At 39.4% G+C, this 21,605-nt stretch overlaps 1 protein-coding gene across 6 annotated transcripts in view; it reads left to right on the top strand.

The window, feature by feature from the left end:
• CUNH18orf25 (chromosome unknown C18orf25 homolog) overlaps positions 1 to 21,605 on the top strand; it is an 82,952-nt gene that overhangs the window by 25,502 nt on the left and 35,845 nt on the right. For 4 of the 6 annotated variants that reach the window (XM_034996075.1, XM_034996080.1, XM_034996079.1 and 1 more), the window contains exon 2: positions 12,049 to 12,833. In XM_034996075.1, coding sequence (XP_034851966.1) covers positions 12,119 to 12,833 — 715 coding nt within the window. In that variant the 5' untranslated portion in view covers positions 12,049 to 12,118. Of the gene's footprint in view, positions 1 to 7,960; positions 8,085 to 11,235; positions 12,834 to 21,605 lie in introns of those variants that run through there. The other 2 variants (XM_034996077.1, XM_034996076.1) reach the window with 2 other exon arrangements.

Here is a 21,605-nt window from a genome sequence, read left to right as displayed (position 1 = left end):
GATGAATTTTCTTTTATTGCTTTCAAGATTTTTCTCAGTTGTCTTTCACTTGTTTGATTATGATGTATCTATGTGGATCTTTATTGAGGTCTACTTTGAGATTTGTTGAGCTTCTTGGATATGTGTGGATTGATGTTTTTCATCAGTTTAGAGGATGTTTGGGGCCATTATTTTTTCAGGTATTTTTTCTACCTCTTTCTCTCTTTCTAGGATTCCTGTACACATGTTGACATTCTTGACATTGTCCCTTATGTTTCAGAGGCCCTATTCATTTTAATCTTTTTCTCTCTATTCTTCAGATTGCACAGTTTTTATTGACTTATTTTGTTCACTGATTTCTTTATTCTGCCATCTTGAACCTGTTGTTGAGCCGTTTTCATGAAATTTCAGTTTTACGCTTTCTGACTGCAGAATGTCCGTCCATTTGTTCCTCTGCAAATAATTTGTTCCCTTATTGAGATTCTCTGCTTGTTGACTCATTGTTCTACTTTTCTTTAATTTTTAAAAGTTATTTCCCTTTAATACTTTGAACATATTTAAAATAGCTCTTTTGGGACGCCTGGGTGGCTCAGTGGGTTAAATGTCTGCTTTCATCTCAGGTCATGATCCCAGGGTTCTGGGATCGAGTTCTGCATCGGGCTCCTTGCTCAGCAGGGAACCTGCTTCTCCCTCTGCCCCTCCCCCTGCTTGTGCTCTCTCTTCTCTGACAAATAAATATTTAAAAAAGTAAAATAGGTCTTTTGATGTCTTTGTGAAGTTCATCATCTGAGGACATTGTTTTTCTAGTGACTGCTTTTTATCTCCTGTGTATGAGTCACATTTCCTATTTTTTCAAAGGTCTCTTAATTTTTTATTGGAAACTGGACACTTTAGATAATATTTTGCAGCAGCTTTGGATTCTTACTATTTTTCCCTTTGAAAGGGTTGCTGTGTTTTTGTTTAGGTAACTGGGATAAATCTGAAATCTGTCTCCCCTGCAGTGTGTTGTTTATGTCTCTGCTCAGTTTTTAAAATTTTTTCTATTTTAACTTTTCAACCTGGCTTTCTGTTCTTTGCTCTTATCCTTTCCAGCATAGTTTACTGGTCAGCCAGTACTTGGACAGAAATTGTGCTCAAATACCTCCCACCAGTAAAGATTTTTGGCATCTCCTCTGCATAATCCTGTAGCCTTAGCCAAGAATATGCTTGACCCATTCATGATCACATCCTCAGGCTAGTGGAACCCTTGACTGCCCTGTCCGCCTGCTGCTTAGATTGTCACTTGCACCTATAATGCCCCTGGGTGTAGGTGTGGCCCACCATTCCAGATTGAGTGAGGCGCCTTTGTAAATGCAAACACAGATCCTCTAGGCCTGTGCCACCTAATTAGGCAGAACCTATTGAGCTGGGAGGTGGGGGGAAATGGGAGTGGCCCCAAGTAGGTCCCCTACTGTTCTTAATAAAAATCTTGCAGGTTTTTACATTTTAAGATTTAATTATTCATTTGAGAGAGAGCGAGCTCGCAGGCAGGGGGAGGGGTAGAGGGAGAGAGAGTCCTGAAGCAGGCTCCCCGCTGAATTGGGAGCCCAACATGGCTCCATCCCAGGACCCTGAGATCATGACCTGAGCCAAAACCAAGAGTCTGCTGCTTAACTGACTGTGCCACCCAAGCGCCCCAAACCTGCAGTGTTTTTTGTTTTTTTTTTAAGATTTTATTTATTTATTTGAGAGAGTGCTTGCGAGCGAGTACGTACAAGCAGGGGGAGGGGCAGAGAGTGAGGGAGAAGCGGACTCCCCACTGAGCAGGGAGCCTGACAAGGGGGTGGGGGGGCTCCATCCCAGGACCCTGAGATCATGACCTGAGATGAAGGCAGACACTTAACTGACCAGGTTCCCCAGTCCTGCAGGTCTTTAAGCATCAGTACTTCTCTTTGGTGCAGGCATTTGATAGATTTCCAGAGCTCTGAAGTGTTTTTTTTTTTTTTTTAAGATTTACTGATTTATTTGAAAGAGAGCGAGCATGCACACACAAGTGGGAGGGAGGAGAGAGAATCTCAAGCAGACTGCGCCCGCTGGGGAGCCCGACTGGGGGAGGGGCGTGTGTGTGTGTGTGTGTGTGGGGTCCCCGATGCAGGGCTGATCTCATGACCCTGAGATCACTACCTGAGCTGAAAGCAAGAGTCAGGTGCCCAACCAGCTGGCACCCCTGAAGTGGTTGTTTTGATTAATTTTGTCTTGCTTTGTAATTACATTTTGGGGGTATTTGCTGACCTTTTCCCATGCTCACAGCCAGGTGTCCTGCCTTACCAATACTTATGAAACCCTGCATACTCATCATCTATCACCGCTTCTTCACACTGAGGTAACCACTATCCTGACATTTTGGTAATCATTCCTGAGCTTTTTTTAAAGTAGTTTTACAGCACAACTAAGTATCCATATATATTATGTCATTTCGTATCGTCTTGTTTTGAACTTTATATACATTGACTGATAGGGGTTTTTTTTTTTTTGCAATTTCCTTTTTTTTGTTTGTTTTGTTTTTGCTTATCATTGTTTTTATTGTTTTATCCATGTTGATGTAGTTGTCTTTTGTTTCTACTGCTATATGCTCCTTTACTGTAGGAATGTACCACAGCTTATTTTTCCGTTCCGCTGTTTGTCAGTAGATGTTTTGTTTTTGTTTTGTCTATCACAGAGACAGTGCTGCTACGACACATGTGTTTCTCTAGACAGTGTTTTTCAAGCTTTTAGGTCACCACCTATTGGGTTGTGAAATCAATTGACTGAGTCATGAACAACACTACATTTTTTAAATATATAGAATGAAAAAATATCTTGAGTGCTTTACATAAGTTTCTGTCTCATGAATGTAACCACAGGAAGCTCCAAACTCCTACGTCACCCCTTATTTCCTACACTCTAATCTTCAGAAAGCACTGCACATTCCCTGTTCTTTCCCTTCCCTCCTTCTCCACCTCATTTCTACTTCAGTTCATCATCAGCGAAATCACCAATATTCTTAACTTCCTCTCTGAACTTCCCCTTCACCTTCCTACACTAGTAACACTGTGGTTTCCACTGAGGGCACAGCTTCACCTTGCAAGGGATGCCTGTGCTTTTTTTTCTCCTGCAGTCCTTCTCCTCTGGCCTGGATTTCCTTGTTCCTCATTGCCACTTTTCAGATAATTTTCCTCTTCCATTAATCCCCATATTGCTGTCCTCTTTTGACCACTGACTCTGGTGATTTTTGTTCCTTGCTTAGTGTCATTTTGTCCATTATTACTCTTGTCTTAATTCTTCATGATTACAGTATACACAGATGATCCTTCTGACACTGCCCACTCAGTTCTGTGAACTCTCTCATAATGATTTTGTTCTCTACCTCAGCCAGTTATTTTCACAGTCATACTCTAACCAGTGCTTCTCGAACTATCTGTTGTGAAGGACTAGTATATATATATTTTAAAGATTTTATTTATTTATTAGAGAGAGAGGGGGAGAGAACTTGTGTGGGCGCATGAGCGGGGGGAGGGGGCAGGAGAAGGAGAAGCAGACTTCCTCCGCCCCCTACCCCCCAGCAGGGAACCCGGCATGGGGCTCGATCCCGGGACCCTAAGATCATGACCTGAGCCAAAGACAGACACTTAATCGACTGAGCCACCCAGGTGCTCCAGGACCAGTGTATTTTTATTTCCAGTCCATCATTGGTCAATGTTTTTGGTAAAATACAATTAATTAGGGTGCATGGGAGCAGGGAGCCGCCTCCTCCCTCTGCCTCTCTCTCCCTCTGTCTCTCATGAATAAATAAAATCTTTTAAAAAATACAATTATTTACTAGGAAATTGAAATGCTGTTTGTCATGACATGTCATGACAATACCAAATTGCCGTATAAGTCTCTTAATCAGTTTTCTTAATTTCTGTACTTCTCTCATTGCAGACAGTCCTTTAAGAACACCACTTTGAGGGGCACCTGGGTGGCTCAGTTGTTAAGCATCTGCCTTCGGCTCAGGTCATGATCCCAGGGTCCTGGGATCGAGCCCTGCATCGGGCTCCCTGCTTGGCGGGAAGCCTGCTTCTCCCTCTCCCACTCCCCCTGCTTGTGTTCCCTCTCTCACTCTGTCAAATAAATAAAATCTTTAAAAAAAAAAGAAAAAAAAGAACACCACTTTAAGTGGCACTATTTTAGATCTCATCAGTTACCAGTAAATGCAACCCTTCCGTAATCCATTTCATTCACAGCGCTCTCGGACTGCCACCTTCTCTTTGCAGTTCACTATAGTACCTTGACTCCACTGGGATGTCCATTTCATTGGGCATTTTCACTGCCCTGTACCTTCTGGATGTGATCATTAGAATCATTTCCTTGTATACACTCTTGTTTCTTTCTTGCACCGATCTACTTGCTTAGTAAAACTAGAATTCTGGTTAAACCCAGCTTCTTTCTCCTCTGTGCTTAGACTTACACAGCTGAATTTCAGAGGAGAAAAACATACCTGTGTGTCCCAGTCTCACTTGAAGTTCATGCTATAGCCTTAAAGTGGGCCTTTATTATGGTCTGAAAATCATATACTGTAACTGCTCTAGTGTCTTCATTTTCACCATACTTTTTCACACCTGGTCTTCTGATCAGCCTCAACACCACCTCATTCATCTTCACTCTTAATGATGACCTTGCTTTCTACTTCCTTGAAAAATTTGTAGTCAGAGGGAACTTCCATAGATTCCCATTGTGTTTATCATTGGGCCATGAAAATTAGAATGACACCTTTAGTCTTGACAATTTCTGTCTTAAGGTCTGTTTTGCCTAATAATCATGGAGATAAATAAGCTGGGGGATTATGTGATTTCTTTTCATTTATATATTTTTTTATTTCGTTAAACCTTTATAAGTCCCTGTGTATGGAATATGGACATTAAACAGTAACAGTTATGCAAAGTGCTGTGAAAGAAAACAGGTGTGTAATCTTTTTTTCCCCCCCTAAAGATTTTATTTATTTATTTGACAGAGAGAGAGACAGTGAGAGAGGGAACACAAGCAGGGGGAGTGGGAGAGGGAGAAGCAGGCTTCCTGCTGAGCAGGGAGCCCAATATGGGGCTGGATCCCAGGACCTGGGATCATGACCTGAGCCGAAGGCAGATACCTAGCAACTGAGCCACCCAGGTGTCCCAAAATAGGTGTGTAATCAGTATATAACAGGGATCCTATTAGTAAGGTACCAAAGGCTACCCCAAGGAAATGATACTTACTCTGATATCTGTGAAGAGTAGCCAGCAAGGGGGCAGGCACAAAATGAGTGTGAAAGGCCAGAGATCTGAAAAAGCCATTCATGACACATTCTTTGTATCTGGAAGGAGTTAGGGTGTGAGTGGCCCAAGATGAAGCTGGAGATGTGGGCAGAGGTTTTGAGCAGGTAAGAGCAATCACACACTACCTTCTCCTCTTAAGTTTGTGTTAATAGTCCCTACCTAGCGTGGAAATTGAGTAGTATTACAAATTATTCTTTTTGACACTATGTAAATTACTGTGCTTAGCAGTTTTATTCTCCTCACATTTTCTGTAGCAAGTGTTATAATCCTTTTCCATTTTCACAAACCTCCAGATGTGCTCTTTTCACCTTGTATTAAGTTTTGCCGACCAAGAATAAGGTCTGATATGAGAGAAACTCCCTCCAGATTTTCGCAGTAGCCTCATTTAGCCTTATACTTTGTACTTTCCACTCCTTTTCACTTAATACTTTCCACTTCCCTGTCTCAGAGGGGCAGTGTATTGCTTCCTTTCCATGGTTTAGCTCTCCTACCTGTCCTCATCTTTTGTCATCTTAGTTTCTTAGTGAACACAGGACTAATAAAACAAATGCTGCATTTTGATTGTCCAGAACTGAAGGCCTGTTTTTAATTAATTTATTTTTTTTAAAGACTTTATTTGAGAGAGAGAGAGTGAGCGCATACGCGCACCCAAGTGGCGGGGTGGGAGGGGGGAGAGGAATAGGGTGAAGTAGACTCCCTGCTGAGCAGGGAGCCTGATGTGGGTCTCAATCCCAGGACCCTGGGATCATGACCTGAGCTGAAGGCAGGTGCTTAAGTGATTGAGCCACCCAGGCACCCCTTTATTTTTGTTTTTTTTTAAAGATTTATTTATTTATTTTAGTGCGAAAGAGCACAAGCGCTCAGAAGAGTGAGTTGGGGGGAAGGGCAGAGGGAGAGACCCTTCAAGCGGACTCCTACTTGAGCGCAGGGCTCGATCTTACAACCTGAGATCATGACCTGAGCCAAACCAAGATGACGATGCTTAGACGACGATGCTTAACCGGCTGAGCCACCCAGGCATCCCTGACAGCCTGATTTTGAAAATTATTGCATATAATCCTTTTTAAAGGGGAGAGAGAGAAACTCAGATAAAACTCAAGTTGCCTTGAACTACTCTCCTCTTGGTCATCCCCCTACTCTTGTAAGACATTTATAAAATACTTTCTGTTTATGTGGAATCTAAAAAAACCCTTTCTATAAACATGTTATATTTGCCTTGTAAAAATATTGTTCTGTCTGCTGTATAGAGCACAGGTTTGTGGGTAGGAGCAACACTGAATATATATAGAGAGGAGATGATGATTTTTGGTCGTTCTATTGAAAAATAAATTATGGAGGTTGTGTTTAGAGTGGTTGACAGTGGAGATGGAGAATACTAGGCTAGAAATATGAGGTAGGACTGATAGGAATTAGTGAATGATGGGATGCAATGAGTAAAGGAGAAGGCATTGTCAAGGATAATCCTCAGGTTTCTGACATGAGCAACTGAAGTATTAGTGGTGTTATTTTTTTTAATTAATTATTTATTTATTTAAAAAATAGAGGGAGTGAGAAAGCATGCGGGCAAGCACGCATGCAGGGATGAGGAGCAGAGGGAGAGGGCAAGAGACTGTTAAGCAGATTCTGTGCTCAGCACGGAGCCCAGCGTGGGGCTCAATCTCACAACCCTGAGATCAGGACCTGAGGTGAAACCAAGAGTCAGATGCTCAACCAGCTGTGCCACCCAGGTGACCCATAGTGGTGCTGTTTTTACTGAGCTAGGGAAAGTTAGAGAAGGAGCAGAGTGGGGTAATTCAGAGATGACTAATTTGGTTTTGGACATGAAGAGATTATGGTGCCTTTGTGAAATCTAAATGCAGATGTCAAATGGCTGTTTGGGTAGACTAGTATAGAGCTTGGAGAAGAGCTGAGATGGAGAGACAGAATTACTAGTATAGGGATGGTATTGGAAACTGGTGTAGGGCGCCTGGGTGGCTCAGTCGTTAAGTGTCTGCCTTCGGCTCAGGTCATGATCCCAGGGTGCTGGGATCCAGCCCCGCATGGGGCTCCCTGCTCCGCGGGAAGCCTGCTTCTCCCTCTCCCACTCCCCCCTGCTTGTGTTCCCTCTCTTGCTGTGTCTCTCTCTGTCAAATAAATAAAATCTTTTTTTAAAAAAAGAAACTGGATGTAGAAGAGGGTTACTTTGAGGGGTGTGAGAAGGACCTAGTCCTAGGACTAACACCCGAGGTTTGGTAGAGGAAGTTAAGTCTATAAAGTAGGCTGAGAAGGAGCAACCAGAAGAAGGGAAGCCTGGGAAACCAAAGAAAAACATTAGCTTAAGGAGGAGAGGGGAGTGGTTAAGCATAGAATGCTGCTTAGACATTAAGATGAGGGCCAAACTGTTTGTTTGCTTTAAATATACGGGGGTCATTAATGACCCTGATAAGAACTGTTCTACAGGTTTAATAAAAGCAGATGTCAGATGGGATTGGGTTGGAGGAGTACGAGAGGTAAGGAAATAGAGGCAGGGAATTTAGACAGCTCTCTCTCTCTTTTTTTAAAATTTTTATTTATTTATTTGACAGAGAGAGACACAGCGAAAGAGGGAACACAAGCAGGGGGAGAGGGAGAGGGAAAAGCAGACTCCCCGCTGAGCAGGGAGCCCGATGCGGGGCTCAATCCCAGGACCCTGGGATCATGACCTGAGCCGAAGGCAGACGCTTAACGACTGAGCCACCCAGGCGCCCCTAGACATCTCTCTTAATGACGTTGTGAGAAGAGAATGGTTTCTGGAGGAGATGAGAGGTTGAGGCGGTAAGTAGGAGAATTTTTTTCAAATGAATGAGTAAATGGATGGATGGACGATCCATTTGAGTGTGAGAAGTTGATGAATGCCAAAGAATAATCACTAAGGCTCTAGGGAGATGAGGGGGGATTAACTGTAATATCCATGTAGAAGGGGACCGCCTTTAGAGTGGAGGGAAGAACAGCATAGTGGAAAATGCTCTTCTAAGGAAAGAAATGCTGTATGTTACATAATTATTACTTCATTGTGAATTTACTATTAAACTGGGTGGTTGAGAGCCTTTTATCCCATTTGTAAGATGCAACTATCATTCAGTAGTTTTATCTTTTTCTCCTGCCAGCTACTTTTGATTACCTCTACCAAGAAAATCCACATTTTTTCCCGGACCAAAAACAATATATGCAGTAGGGGCACATGGGTGGCTCAGTCATTAATCGTCTGCCTTCGGCTCAGGTCATGATCCCAGGGTCCTGGGATCGAGCCCCGCATCAGGCTCCCTGCTCGGCGGGAAGCCTGCTTCTCCCTCTCCCACTCCCCCTCCTTGTGTTCCCTCTCTCGCTGTGTCTCTGTCTGTCAAATAAATAAAATCTTTAAAAAAAAAACAACAACAATATATACAGTAAATACTCTGGTTGTTGGAGAGGATTACTCTGTACACATGACATCTTTCCCCCGTGTTTAGAGTACTTTATTTTTATTCCACTGCAGGGAGTTTTGTCAGAGCTTGTATTTTCACTTCCTGTGACTTTTTTTTCTTGTGTTTTATGAATTATGACAAAATTCCACTACAGTGGGGAGACTCTAATAGCCTTCACTGACTAAATGTGACCTGAGCAGTAGTTGGTGTCAGGAGCAGAAAGGTACCAACTCCCCTCTTCTTCAGAAGACTTTAAAGTAGACTTTTATGGGGCGCCTGGGTGGCTCAGTCGTTAAGCGTCTGCCTTCGGCTCAGGTCATGATCCCAGGGTCCTGGGATCGAGCCCCGCATCGGGCTCCCTGCTCAGTGGGAAGCCTGCTTCTCCCTCTCCCACTCCCCCTGCTTGTGTTCCTGCTCTCTCTCTCTCTCTCTCTGTCAAATAAATAAATAAAATCTTAAAAAAAAAATAAAGTAGACTTTTATGTTTGAGTGGGGTTTTGGATAGGCAATACTTGTACATGATAGTAGAATCAAGAGGTAAAAACTACGTACAGTAAAAAGGTTTTTTGACTCCTGTTCTCTCATTCGCTTTCTTTCCTTGCCAAAGTAGCTGGTGTTAACTATATTCTTAAGTATCCTCGCAGAGATTCTGTACATCTACAGACGAACTCACATATAAGTATAAAACAAAATTATACTACTTTATTTACACTAATGGTATAATGTACCTTTTTTATTCATTTAACATTATATATTGAAAATTGCTCCATATTAGTGTATTAAAGAACTTTTTCATCCTTTATGGGCACACTGTATGGGCATATCACTATTAGCTAACTGGTGTCCTATTTATGGTTGATGCTAGTGTTTGTGATTAAAATTGTTTTTTTAGGCAGTAGAAGTCATTGTAGATCTCAATAAACTGTTAAGTATAAGGATCTTGAAATGAAAGATAATTGAGTTGTCATATTGAAAGACAATGATAATGTCATGTTTTCTTACAAAGAAAAACAGTTTAGATTTATTTGTCCTACCCACACAATTTATTTACTGAACGAACAAGAGTTTTATGGTCATATTAACATATTTACCTTTCCACCTGATGTTATATTATGTACTTCAAAAAGGTCCAGTGCCTCCTTTCAAAAATTAATTTGAGACTTTTGATTCTTGTGCTTTATGACTGACATTAATTTCATTTGAGTGTAATTTCTCTCAAATATTTCAGCTGTAAGAAAAATTTTTATTCTGGAATATATAACATCATTCTGTACAGAAGAATCAACTCTTGTTTCTATTTAGTTACAAAATCTTGGTTTATTCCTTATATTTGGGGTATTTCATATCTCAATATTTTATTTCCTGTTTGTATTGCCAACATGCTTCAGTTATGACACTGGCAGTTTGCCGGTTTAACTTTTACTCCCTCTGTTGGCTTTCAGAGGTGTTACATTCCTTTTGGAATGGTGTTAGGAATAACATTTATGCTTTTTTTCATTTAAGTAAAAAATTAGTAATGATGCAAATATGAAATAGGCTACATATGGGATTGTTTTACATTAATGAATGTTTCCAGTGGCCGTGAATGTTCTGGTTTTCATGAATATGTTGTGAGGAACCTTCATCAGAATGTCTGTTTCATCAGCCGCTGAGAACAAGGCCATGAAAAACAAAAAATAGGAATATAGAATATTCATGTTCATAGTAAGCAAAAAGTAGGCTTGGCATGTTAGAGCAATAAAAGGATTTTCTGAATATCTTCTAGTTGCCATCTACCATATATTAAACTGTCAAGTAATAGAGTTGATAGAGTGAAGTGATGAAGATGTCTTATGGCACCTGATTAGCACACCATCTAGCTCAGTGTTTGTGTCTGTTACCAGTGGGAAATCATGATAATTGTCTTCTATAACATTATATGTACAGAATGAGGTATTTACTGGCTTTGCACATTCTTAGCACCATCCTTTTAAAACCAAACCATCAGTTAATGGAGTTTGCTCTGTACAGGTCACAGCTCTTGTAGTTTAAGGTTATTTCCTGTTTCTCCATGATTAAGTAGAGTTGTAGCACACTCAGTAGGGGAAGGATGTTAGGTTCTAAAGTTAGCACATAGGTGCGCCTGGGTAGCTCAGTCATTTGAACATCCAACTCTTGGTTTCCGCTCAGGTCATGATCTCAGGGTCTTGGGATCCAGCCCTGAGCTCAGCGAGGAGTCTGCTTGAGATTCTCTCCCTTTCCCTCTCCCTCCTCTTCTGCCCCTCTTCCACTCATGGTCTCTCTCTCTCAAATAAATAAAATCTTAAAAAAAATAAATAAATAAAGTCAAGGGCGCCTGGATGGCTCAGTCGGTTAAGCGGCTGCCTTCGGCTCAGGTCATGATCCCAGAGTCCTGGGATCGAGCCCCACGTCAGGCTCCCTGCTCTTTGGAGAGCCTGCTTCTCCCTCTCCCTCTGCCTGCCTCTCTGCCTACTTGCTCTCTCTCTCTCTCTCTCTGTCAAATAAATAAAATCTTTAAAAAAAAAAAAGCATAAAAGGTAGAAAATTTGTGTAGGGTGTTTTCTCTTAAACTCCTTAAGTCATTCATAGACTAGAATGTACTAGGTTTTCTGGGTTCACAAAGTAGTTGATCTGTATTTAGTGGCTCTGTTTATGAAACAAAACATGTTGAAACACTAGACTCACATTCAGCCTGATGAGAGGTATGTGGGAACTAGGAAGGACTGTGAGGAAACAGCATAGTCAGGTCTGGCCTCCTAATACGCCTGTAGAGCAACTCCTCCTGAGGGGAATAGCAGATAGGTTTGATGCATACAATTACTTTGGGTGCTCATTTGCCAAATGCATATAATTGAAAGGTTTTTTTTTTTAATGTGTGTACATTTGATGTTACTCCACTATAATGTCCTCTCTTTGAGGATTTGAGTGTAAAAGTAATCATTCTAGCTAACTTGTTTTTGAGACTAGTTTTTTTGAAGCATTCTTTTTCATATATGTTAAAGTCAGAACATACACATTTAACTGTATCAGAGTTTTGAGGACCCCTTTCTTGAGCATTTTAAGTAACGTTTTTAAAATTGAAAATCCTTGTTTGGTTCCTTGCTGGGCTTGCAAGTTCAGTAATTGAGGATTAATATTATGCCATTTTTAGTAGTTGTGTATGCTAGTATTTTGATAGTACTGAGTCCTTTGAATTTGACTATTAAGCAGATGACAGGTACATTTTAAAGGCCTGTGTGATGGTAACTTTTGCTACTAATTTAGAAAGGTAGGCATGTTGTGTTGATTACATAATCTTCCATTTCTGTTTATTGATTTTGTGTGTTTTTGTACAGGTTGCTTTCCTGTTGCATCTTTGACCTAGTTTCCTAAACTCTGCTCCATGATTTAACTTGAAAGTCTGAAATGAAGATGGAGGAGGCAGTGGGAAAAGTCGAAGAACTCATTGAGTCTGAAGTCCCACCAAAAACATCTGAACAAGAGACAGCTAAGGAGGAAGATGGATCTGTAGAACTGGAATCTCAAGTTCAGAAAGATGGGGTAGTGGATTCTACAGTTCTTTCTTCAATGCCCTGCTTATTGATGGAACTGAGAAGGGACTCTTCTGAGTCTCAGTTAGCATCCACAGAAAGTGACAAGCCGACCACTGGCCGAGTTTATGAGAGTGACTCCTCTAATCACTGCATGCTTTCCCCTTCCTCTAGTGGTCACCTGGCTGATTCAGACACGTTGTCTTCTGCAGAAGAGAATGAACCCTCCCAGGCAGAAACAGCAGTGGAAGGAGACCCTTCTGGAGTGCCTGGTGCCACCGTCGGGCGCAAGTCTCGGCGTTCCCGATCTGAAAGTGAAACATCTACTATGGCTGCCAAGAAAAACCGGCAATCCAGTGATAAACAGAATGGCCGAGTCGCCAAGGTTAAAGGTCATCGGAGCCAAAAGCACAAGGAGAGAATCAGGCTACTGAGACAGAAAAGGGAGGCTGCTGCACGGAAGAAGTATAACCTATTGCAGGACAGTAGTACCAGTGATAGTGACCTGACTTGTGACTCAAGCACGAGCTCATCAGATGATGATGAAGAGGTTTCAGGGAGCAGCAAGACAATCACTGCAGAGATACCAGGTAGAGGATGTTTTTTAAACTGACTGTAGAGCGACCGATGGCATTTCTAAGCTGTCAGGCTCAGTTAGATGAGTGACACTTGAAAAAATCCAGGAGACCTGCAGCTCTGTGTAAATTTGAAGACTGCAGTGTATTAACAAGACATGGCCAATTTTAAAAACCTGTTCTGAGGTTTCCAGTGCACTTTAGCACGTCAGCAAAAAAATATTTAAATGGTTAATGATAGGGGCAAGATTATTTTTAAGTAATGGAATTTCTCACACGTCTCTTTCTCTGTAACACATTATCTGAACTCCCATCATTGCCTTTTTAGCACTGCTTAGGTTTAGTACTCACTGTTCAGCATTATTACTAAGTAAATTCTCCTCAGGAATAGGCACTTTGCTTTATTATATAGCCACTGTACTCGAGCTTATGGTGTCTGAAATGACATGTTCTATCTTCCGTTTAAGTTTTCTAGTAACTGTTCCTCCTAAAACAGTAGTTTTATGAGTTTTTCCCCAGTTCACTGCATGATGAGATAGTTACCTTGTACATTTTTCTATTCTAAGTTGTCCCTTGCATTGGAAAGAATGCTTTTTTGCAGTATTTTCCCTTTACTCTCCCAAGCTTTAAGAAGTTTGATAGAAATCTGCTTATTCTAGCTCTCACTGGTGTAAGAGTGTGTAATTTATTACATGTTAGACATATCTGCTTTTTCCTTACTATCATGACTGGTAGTGTGTACTACAAAGGCAGTCTTGAGATTTCAAGGTGGAAGAAGGAGGAGGTCTGAATGGTTCTTAATTGGTGAATTCTCGTTATTGAAGAGACTCTTACGATTAGGAACATTTTATAAAGTACCTGGCACTTAATAGATGATGACAGCGTTGTTTATTGCTACATTAAAGAAGGGGAGGTTTTGGTTTTTAAAATTTTATGGGTGACTGTTCTTTTCTCTTAGTTTTCTGAAAAGTTTGTTTCTATACATGAAGACAGCATATTGCTGATCTACAAAGAATATTTCAAGAAAAATCATATTGGTTCATTAAGCCTGTAGCCAACCAAACTTACATAAACTCAGTAACAAGAATGATCCTATAGGTGTTCATCTTATTATAATAAAAGTCTCATCCATATAGTATATTAAATATGAGTTTTTAACAATTAGAAATGCTTACTGTTTTAATATCTGTTGAATTCCTTTGGTAGTTCCTTGTGTTAAAATTGCTGGGGAGGGGGTTTATTTGAAGTTCATCAGTTGAATGCATGAGAGAAGCAGACTTTGGGGTTGTTCTCAGGCAGATTCTAGGTATATTTCAGTTTTGCATTTAATATTTTTTAGAACGGTTGATTAACACCTGTAAAATTGTTTGTTCATGCATTCTTATGTCCTGTGTTCTGATCTGTTAATCAAGATCATAATGATACAGTGCTTAATTTCACTCACTAAACAGCTTTTGATGTAACCGCCCCAGTATTTTGCCTTCTTATGGAAAGGGAGAAGAAGGTGGGTAAACAACAAAATAGACCCAGTTATAGAGGTGGCATGAGAAATGTGTTCATGGGCACTCTCCTGTTTGGCTTACATAGATTAGGTGTGCTTTGTTTATATTATCTAAACCTCCTTGCTAATTGACTACTTTCACCAGTGTTTAAAACTTCTAAAACACTGGTGGTCTGTTTCTCGTCTATTCTGAATTTTATACAAACCAAAACACCAAAGTAAGTTATCTGAATCTATGACTTAATTTCTCTCGTTCACACCATTTATTAAGTTTGTGGCTTTTGAAAGTTTGTACAGTTTTCTAAGGTAATCCCTGGAAAATCAAATGGTAGGTAAGGTGCCGGGCCGCTGTATATGACTGCCTACACTGTGTGTACTGCACAGTTTCAGGAGGTGCTGTTCATATAAGTGGGCATGCAGAGCAGCAAGGATGGAACAGCCCAAGTTTAAATATTAGGAAGTTCCTTTCAGCTGTCTGTATTGCTACCCCTAAAAAATTGTTACATCGTGCATTTTTAATGTAATAATTATGTATATGTCAGTTTCCTGAGTCACATTATGACTTCAGGGAAGGGGATACACTCAACCTAATAGCAAGGGCAATTGTTGAAAAGTTGTATAAATTGTAAAGATTGGATAAATTATGAACTGACTTGAGTGCAGCAACATAGACATTCAGGTGAACTTAAACTGGATGTGCCTGACAGAATCTCTTGGATGTTGACATTTGAATCAAGCTGTTTACACAGAATGGAAATCAAGAGGAAAAGTGAAAACAGATTCTTGCTATCCTTTTTCATCAAGGTACAACTAATTTAGTAATTCAGAAAATGCTTCATTTATAAGCTTTGTCAGCAGCATAAACGTTGAAGGAATTAGGCTAAATGTTCTCTTATGCCAAATTTACAATTAATGCTTTTTCTTTTTTCATTTTTATTTTTTTAATGCATTTTCTTTTAAAGAATGAAAATGATGGAGACTTCTGTATTCTATAGTGCATGATCATGCTTAATTGAGTTCGATATCTGGAAACAGATGTTTATGAAGATTGTTTTTTAGTTAACAGTTAACTGACAGGCAACTTATTATCCACACTGAAACATTCTCTACGTGAGGTTTTTGAGACTAAATTGCTGTTTTAAGAATCTGTTTGGAGATATCATATCAAGATAATTCTGGCAGTTCTTGCATTTGGGGGACTTAGAGATGAGCAAAAATATAGAGTATTTGGAAGTGAATATTAATGTGAAAATACTTTGTAGTGGTCTTGTGTATTCAAGGCTTTTAATCAAATATCTCATTTATCTTTATAGATGACCTTTTTGTACTTTTAATCACTCCTTGCAGTTTTATGGTGGGACGTCACCTCTCTGTAAAATCACTTTAAGTTGAATCTAGTTCTGTAAAGTCCGCTCTTGCAGAGAATTTTGATTTTAGTGAATATGAATAATGGACATCGGACTCCATTCAGTTAAAGAAATCAGTTCTCTGAACAGACTTACTTACGTCCATCAGTGTACATGGGCAGCAGGGAAAAGTTTTTCCAATAACTTTTTTTTTTTTTTTTTAAGATTTTATTTATTTGAGATAGCGAGCTGTTTACACAGGAGTCGGGGAGCAGAGGGAAAGGGAGATGCAGACTCCCCACTGAGCAGGGAGCCTGACAGGGGCTCGATCCCAGGACCCCGGGATCATGACCTGAGCTGAAGGCAGAGGCTTAACCGACTTCACCCAGGGGCCCATACCTGTTGTTTTTAGCATAGAGTAAACCTCAGGGTGGCTTCATCTTGTCTTGGCTATAATGACCTGCTTTTGTGTGGTTTAATAGTCCACCATATAAATGCCTCTTCAGACTGAGGTTCCAAAAAGAGTATCCACCGTCATAGGTAAGGGTCAGTTTTCTTGGTGGGTTTGCATTCAGAAAATCTAATTTTGCATTTAGAAAATATCTGTTTCAGAGAATGTCAAGGAGGCTGTTGAGGACAGCTGTCTAAGATCACCTAATTCTCAGTCCATGTGGCCAGGTCCAGCCCCACTGAAGCCAGGATCTCAGTACCCCTTACTCACCATACACACTTACGCGCTGTAAGGCACCCTGATAAGCTATTATCTTACCTCACAGTGTTTCTGAGGCAGAGACTTACTATTCATCAATTAATTCTTGTTTAAAAATAAAAAAGAATTTTTTAAGTAGTAAATGCTTTGTAGAAAATTTTGAAAATAGAAAAATGAGAAGTAAAAGATTAAAATCATTTACAATCCTGCTTTTGTTAACATTTGAGTATGTTGCCTTTCATAATACGTAACAAAATTTATCACCCTATGTATACTTCTATCTTCGTTTCCCTCTTAACATTGCGTTTTGAACATTTTAATTAAACACAATATTCTCCCTAAAATGTATGGATTTTGAATTATTTAGCTAACTATAAGATAAATTCCCCAATGTTTGGCCTTTGGGCTGTTTTTGGTTTTTGCTATTATGAGAAAAGGCTATGAATACTTTAAGACACTTGACACATACTGTCAAACTGTTTTTTAAAATATATTAAGTTTATTGCATCCAGGGGTTTGTGTATTCGTTGCATTATGTTCTTTCTATTGAATATTTATATTTTTAAAAACTCCTGCTGAGGGGCGCCTGGGTGGCTCAGTTGTTAAGCGTCTGCCTTCGGCTCAGGTCATAATCCCAGGGTCCTGGGATCGAGCCCCACATTGGGCTCAGTTGGGAGTCTGCTTCTCCCTCTCCCACTCCCCCTGCTTGTGTTCCCTCTCTAGCTTTGTCGCTTTCTGTCAAATAAATAAAATCTTTAAAAAAAAAAAAACTCTTGCTGATTTGATGGAAGAATTGTATCTTAGTGTTAATTTCCATTTCTTTGATCACTAGTGAAGCTGAAAGGTCATGTTTGGCCATTTGTTATTTTGGTAAACATTCTGTTCATATTCTTTGCACATTTTCCTCCTGCCACATTTGTTTTTCTTACTGATTTGTGAGGGTTCTTAGCCTGTTGAGGATTGAATTACTTGAAAAATTTTTATATTAAGCAGTGGGAACTCATGGGAGGAGACCCCAAACCCACATCAGCAGTCCTATAAATTTTTTCCTAGATTGAATATGAGTGGCTACAAGCTCCATCTTCCCATTTTAAACCTCTTATAATCTTACTGTATTTTGGTGGCTATTTAGGAGACTCATTAAATACATTGATAACAAATACACTGAGACATAGTAATCAGGTGAAAACTGCCTATTTTCAGCTTAGTAAAAGCAAACAAGGCAGGTAAAATCCGTGCAGTTTTCAGTCTCACTCTAGGTTAGAATCACTTGGGAGCATCTAAAACTAACGATGCCCAGGCCCCACGCCAGACCAGTTAAATCAGAATCTCTGGGTTTCACCCAAGGCATCAGCATTTTTTCCAAGCTTTTTTGAGATACAGTTGACATATAACATCATGTAAGTTGAAGGTGTACAATGTGATGATTTGATGTATGTATATACTGCAAAATGATTACTACAGTAGGTTTAGTTAACAAGTCTATCACTTCACATAGTTATAATATGTGTTGAGAACTTTTAAGATTTGCTCTCAGCGGGCGCCTGGGTGGCTCAGTCGTTGGGCGTCTGCCTTCGGCTCAGGTCATGATCTCAGGGTCCTGGGATCGAGTCCCGCATTGGGCTCCCTGCTCCTTGGGAGCCTGCTTCTCCCTCTGCCTCTCTCTCTCTCTCTGTCTCTAATGAAAAAATAAATAAAATCTTAAAAAAAAAAAAAAAAAGATTTGCTCTCAGCAACTTTCAAATATACAACACATTGTTAACTGTGTGTACATGTTGTGTGTACACAACATGTGTGTACAACCATGCTGTACATTACATCTGAGAACTTATTCATCTTATAACTGGAAGTTTATACCCTTTGATCACTTTCACCCATCTCCCCATTCAGCCACAATCTACTCTGTTTATGAGTTTGGTTATTTTAGATTTTACCTACACGTGAGATCATGCGTATTTTAAACCTCCTTAGGTGATTACAGTGAGCAGCCAGGGCTGAGAGCGACTATTCAGTTAAGTGGTGATGTTAAGTCTCCCATAGCTAAAAATCATTGTGAAACTGGTAGTCTGACTCAGTTTTGTTACTGCTAATGGGTATCAGGTTATGAACAATAGAGTCTAGTTTTTAAAAATCGTATTAGTTATAAAAACCACAGCACAGTTTTGTATTAATTAACAAGCATAAGCATTTTTTTTCTTTTTCTCCACTTAAGTGATTATTTTGAAAGCATGCATTGTTTAAATGTGGTTTTCTCTATGGTACAATGTCTGGATAATGTTACCTTAAATTTGGAAGCTTTGCAATCTTACTGGTGGGTATCTTTTGGCAATCTCTTATGTTAAAGCACTAAGGTATTACTTTTTTGGCCTGCTTTTCCTAACTTCCTAAAGTTGAGTGCCTATATTAACTTTGTGTATATGCAAAAGTGTAAGCTTTGCTTTCAATAAGTCTTTTTCTCAAAGTAGGATATATCTTAATATTAATAAAAGGACATATGTGTGTTTAAGGTGAGAATATGGTCCCTGTTTTTTGTTTTTTTTTTCTGTATAAACTTTATTTTTTAGAGCAGTTTTAGGTTTATAGCAAAATTGAGCAGAAGACAGATACTTCCCATATATTCCCTGCTCCCACATACGTACAGACCCCCCCCACTGTTAGCACCGCCCACCAGAGACAGTGATGAACCTACATTGACATTATCACTCAGAGTCCATAGTTACATTAGGGTTCATTCTTGGTGTTATACATTCTGTGGGTCTTGACAAATGTATAGTTAATTGATCTTGATTTTAATACTTTAAAATGTCTTGTTTATCAGTGTTTATTGCTGGTAGTCATTTCTATGAGGCTGCAACTTATCTCAGTATCCCTAACGTAAGTATTCTTATACCATTTTCTGAATTCAGCCATTTTTCAGTGTTTGCTGAAAAATAAACAGCACCAGAATCTGAAATAGATCAAAGTAGCCATCTTAATTTCCTGTCCTATACACTTAAGTTTATCCAGCACTTGTAATGGGGATAAACTGCTTAAAGAAAGTTTAATATTCTTTAAATTTCATTTACTGTTTCCATAAGCCAAACACAAATTTTGGGGAAAGGTTTGTTTTTCTTGAGAAAATTTTTGTATAAACAAGATTTTTTTTTAAACATGAGGACAAGGGATGGAGTAGTCAGGGGAAAAGGAAAAATATGAACTTAGAGAATAATAAACTCCATGAGGTTTTTATTTGCTAAGTAGAATTGGGCCAAAAATTTGTCCCATAGCCGTTTAGGCATTGAAAAGAGGTGGCGTGACTGATTAAACAATTCTCATTATCTAGGAGAAACATTGCTATTCTTAATACTGAGACCTGGGAAATTTTTCTTTTGCAGCTTCATATAAAGCCACTATGAGATAAAGTAAACCGTATTTTCAGAAATACCCTGGAATAAATACAATAGAGCATTTCATAGGGCTGTTCTTTATAAGACTTCTTGGGATAGGTAGAAGGGTTAAGGCCAAGATTGATTTCCATCATTCATTTATTCAGCAAATATATGCAGCATGTGAGTGCAGCAGTGAATGACATATTAAGTCATAGAAAATCTTTTTTTGGGGAGATGGATTATAAATGAATTCATTAAATATACACTATGGATAATAATAAAGCAGGATATAAGAGATAAAGATTGACAGGTAGGAAAGCTATTTTAGATAGTACTGTAGTCAAGAGTGGTCTGACGAGGTAACATTTTTTTAATAGCTCCCTAAAGAAAAGAGGTCGGCATAATTAGTTTTTTTGGAGACCCAATCCAATCCAAACCAAAGATAATCTTACCTAATTCAAGGATAAAACAGTATATGTAGAGGAACATATCCTAAACTGGAATCCCATGAGGTGACTTCCTACTGGATATTAATAGCTGTACTTGTTCACACATTTGGAAAGTGCTGGACCATGTCGAAACAGGTTTCTTTACTGCAGGACAACTCAGAGCCGTTAATGTGCTCTGCAGAGGGGGAGGATATGATTTGTAGCATATCCTAAACTTAACCACGAAACCTTTTTTTTTTTTAAGCATACCTTTTAGCACTTGCATAGACCACGGTTTGTAAAAAGCTGACCCAGAGGCATATACGTGGATTGTATATATCTTTTATGAAGTTTCCCATAAGGAATATTTTTAAACTTAATTATAAGAGCATTTGATAAGAATCAGTAAGTTGAGAATTAATTGATTTATTATGGGTCAGCTGTGAAAACAGCTTTTAGAATTTCAAAGTCAAAACAGTGAAAATATTCAGGGATACAATGGTTCTCAACCAAGTAAATCACCTGGGGAGCTTAAAACAAAATAAAACAAACCTTCAGTGCCTAGGAGCCCTAGATTTTGATATTTGTTAAACCACTCCAAGTTTTTATGTTCAGCAAAGGTTAAAAACCACTCTTACAGATTCATAATTAGTAACAGAATACAAGTTGCCAGGCAAATAATATTGAAGCTGTGAAAAATGGTAGTGTGTTATTTAATTTTTCTTGGAATTACTTTTGTTAATTTAAGTGCTTGCTTATCAGTGCTTTATATGGCTCTTTTTAGTAATGCTTAAGCCATTTTCCTAATTAAGCATGTCATAATAAAAAATATTTTCTGAATTAATGATGTTTTATCAAATGGCCTCAATGTCTTTAAAGCTGACTTCAGTCGTGCTGGGGGATCTGAAGGAACGCCCAGGGAAATTCCAGGATTACTTGACAGGGGTGCTGTGTATGATAGGAACTGCATAGGCAGTGCCCTGGAGGAGGCCATGAGCTGTTTTTCCGAGATGCAGAGGCAGACAGAGGAGAAGTTTCACGTGTGGATGGAAAAGCTAACTCACCTTGACACTGGCGAAGAGAACAAGCAGCTATGGAACCCAGGGAACTTAAAATGCAACTAGTTGGCCAAAGAATTTCCCCTCTCACCCAGTCAGGTGCTTACATGCAGATGCCTGATTTCCAAGAACTACCACAGCAGCCCTTTGGTTCTTGTGTGACTTGTCGAAATGTTGACAGTACAGTAGAATTCCCAGAGACTTACAACAGTTTTCCATTTAACTTTGCCAAAAATGGGAATATTACAGAACAACCTTTGAATCTGTCACAAAGTCAATTGTGTTTACTATCTGGATTTTGGCTTGTGTAAGAAGGAATATGGTTTTGCCTATTATAAGTTTCTTTTGATGGTGTAAAAATTATAATAGTAAACAGT

Source organism: Mirounga leonina, unplaced genomic scaffold (assembly GCF_011800145.1).
Source record: "Mirounga leonina isolate KUSES-001 unplaced genomic scaffold, KU_Mleo_1.0 Mir_93, whole genome shotgun sequence".
In the NCBI taxonomy this organism is placed as follows: Eukaryota; Metazoa; Chordata; class Mammalia; order Carnivora; family Phocidae; genus Mirounga; species Mirounga leonina.
The sequence above is the reverse complement of the archived record's forward strand: the minus strand, read 5'-3'. Positions and strand labels throughout refer to the sequence as shown.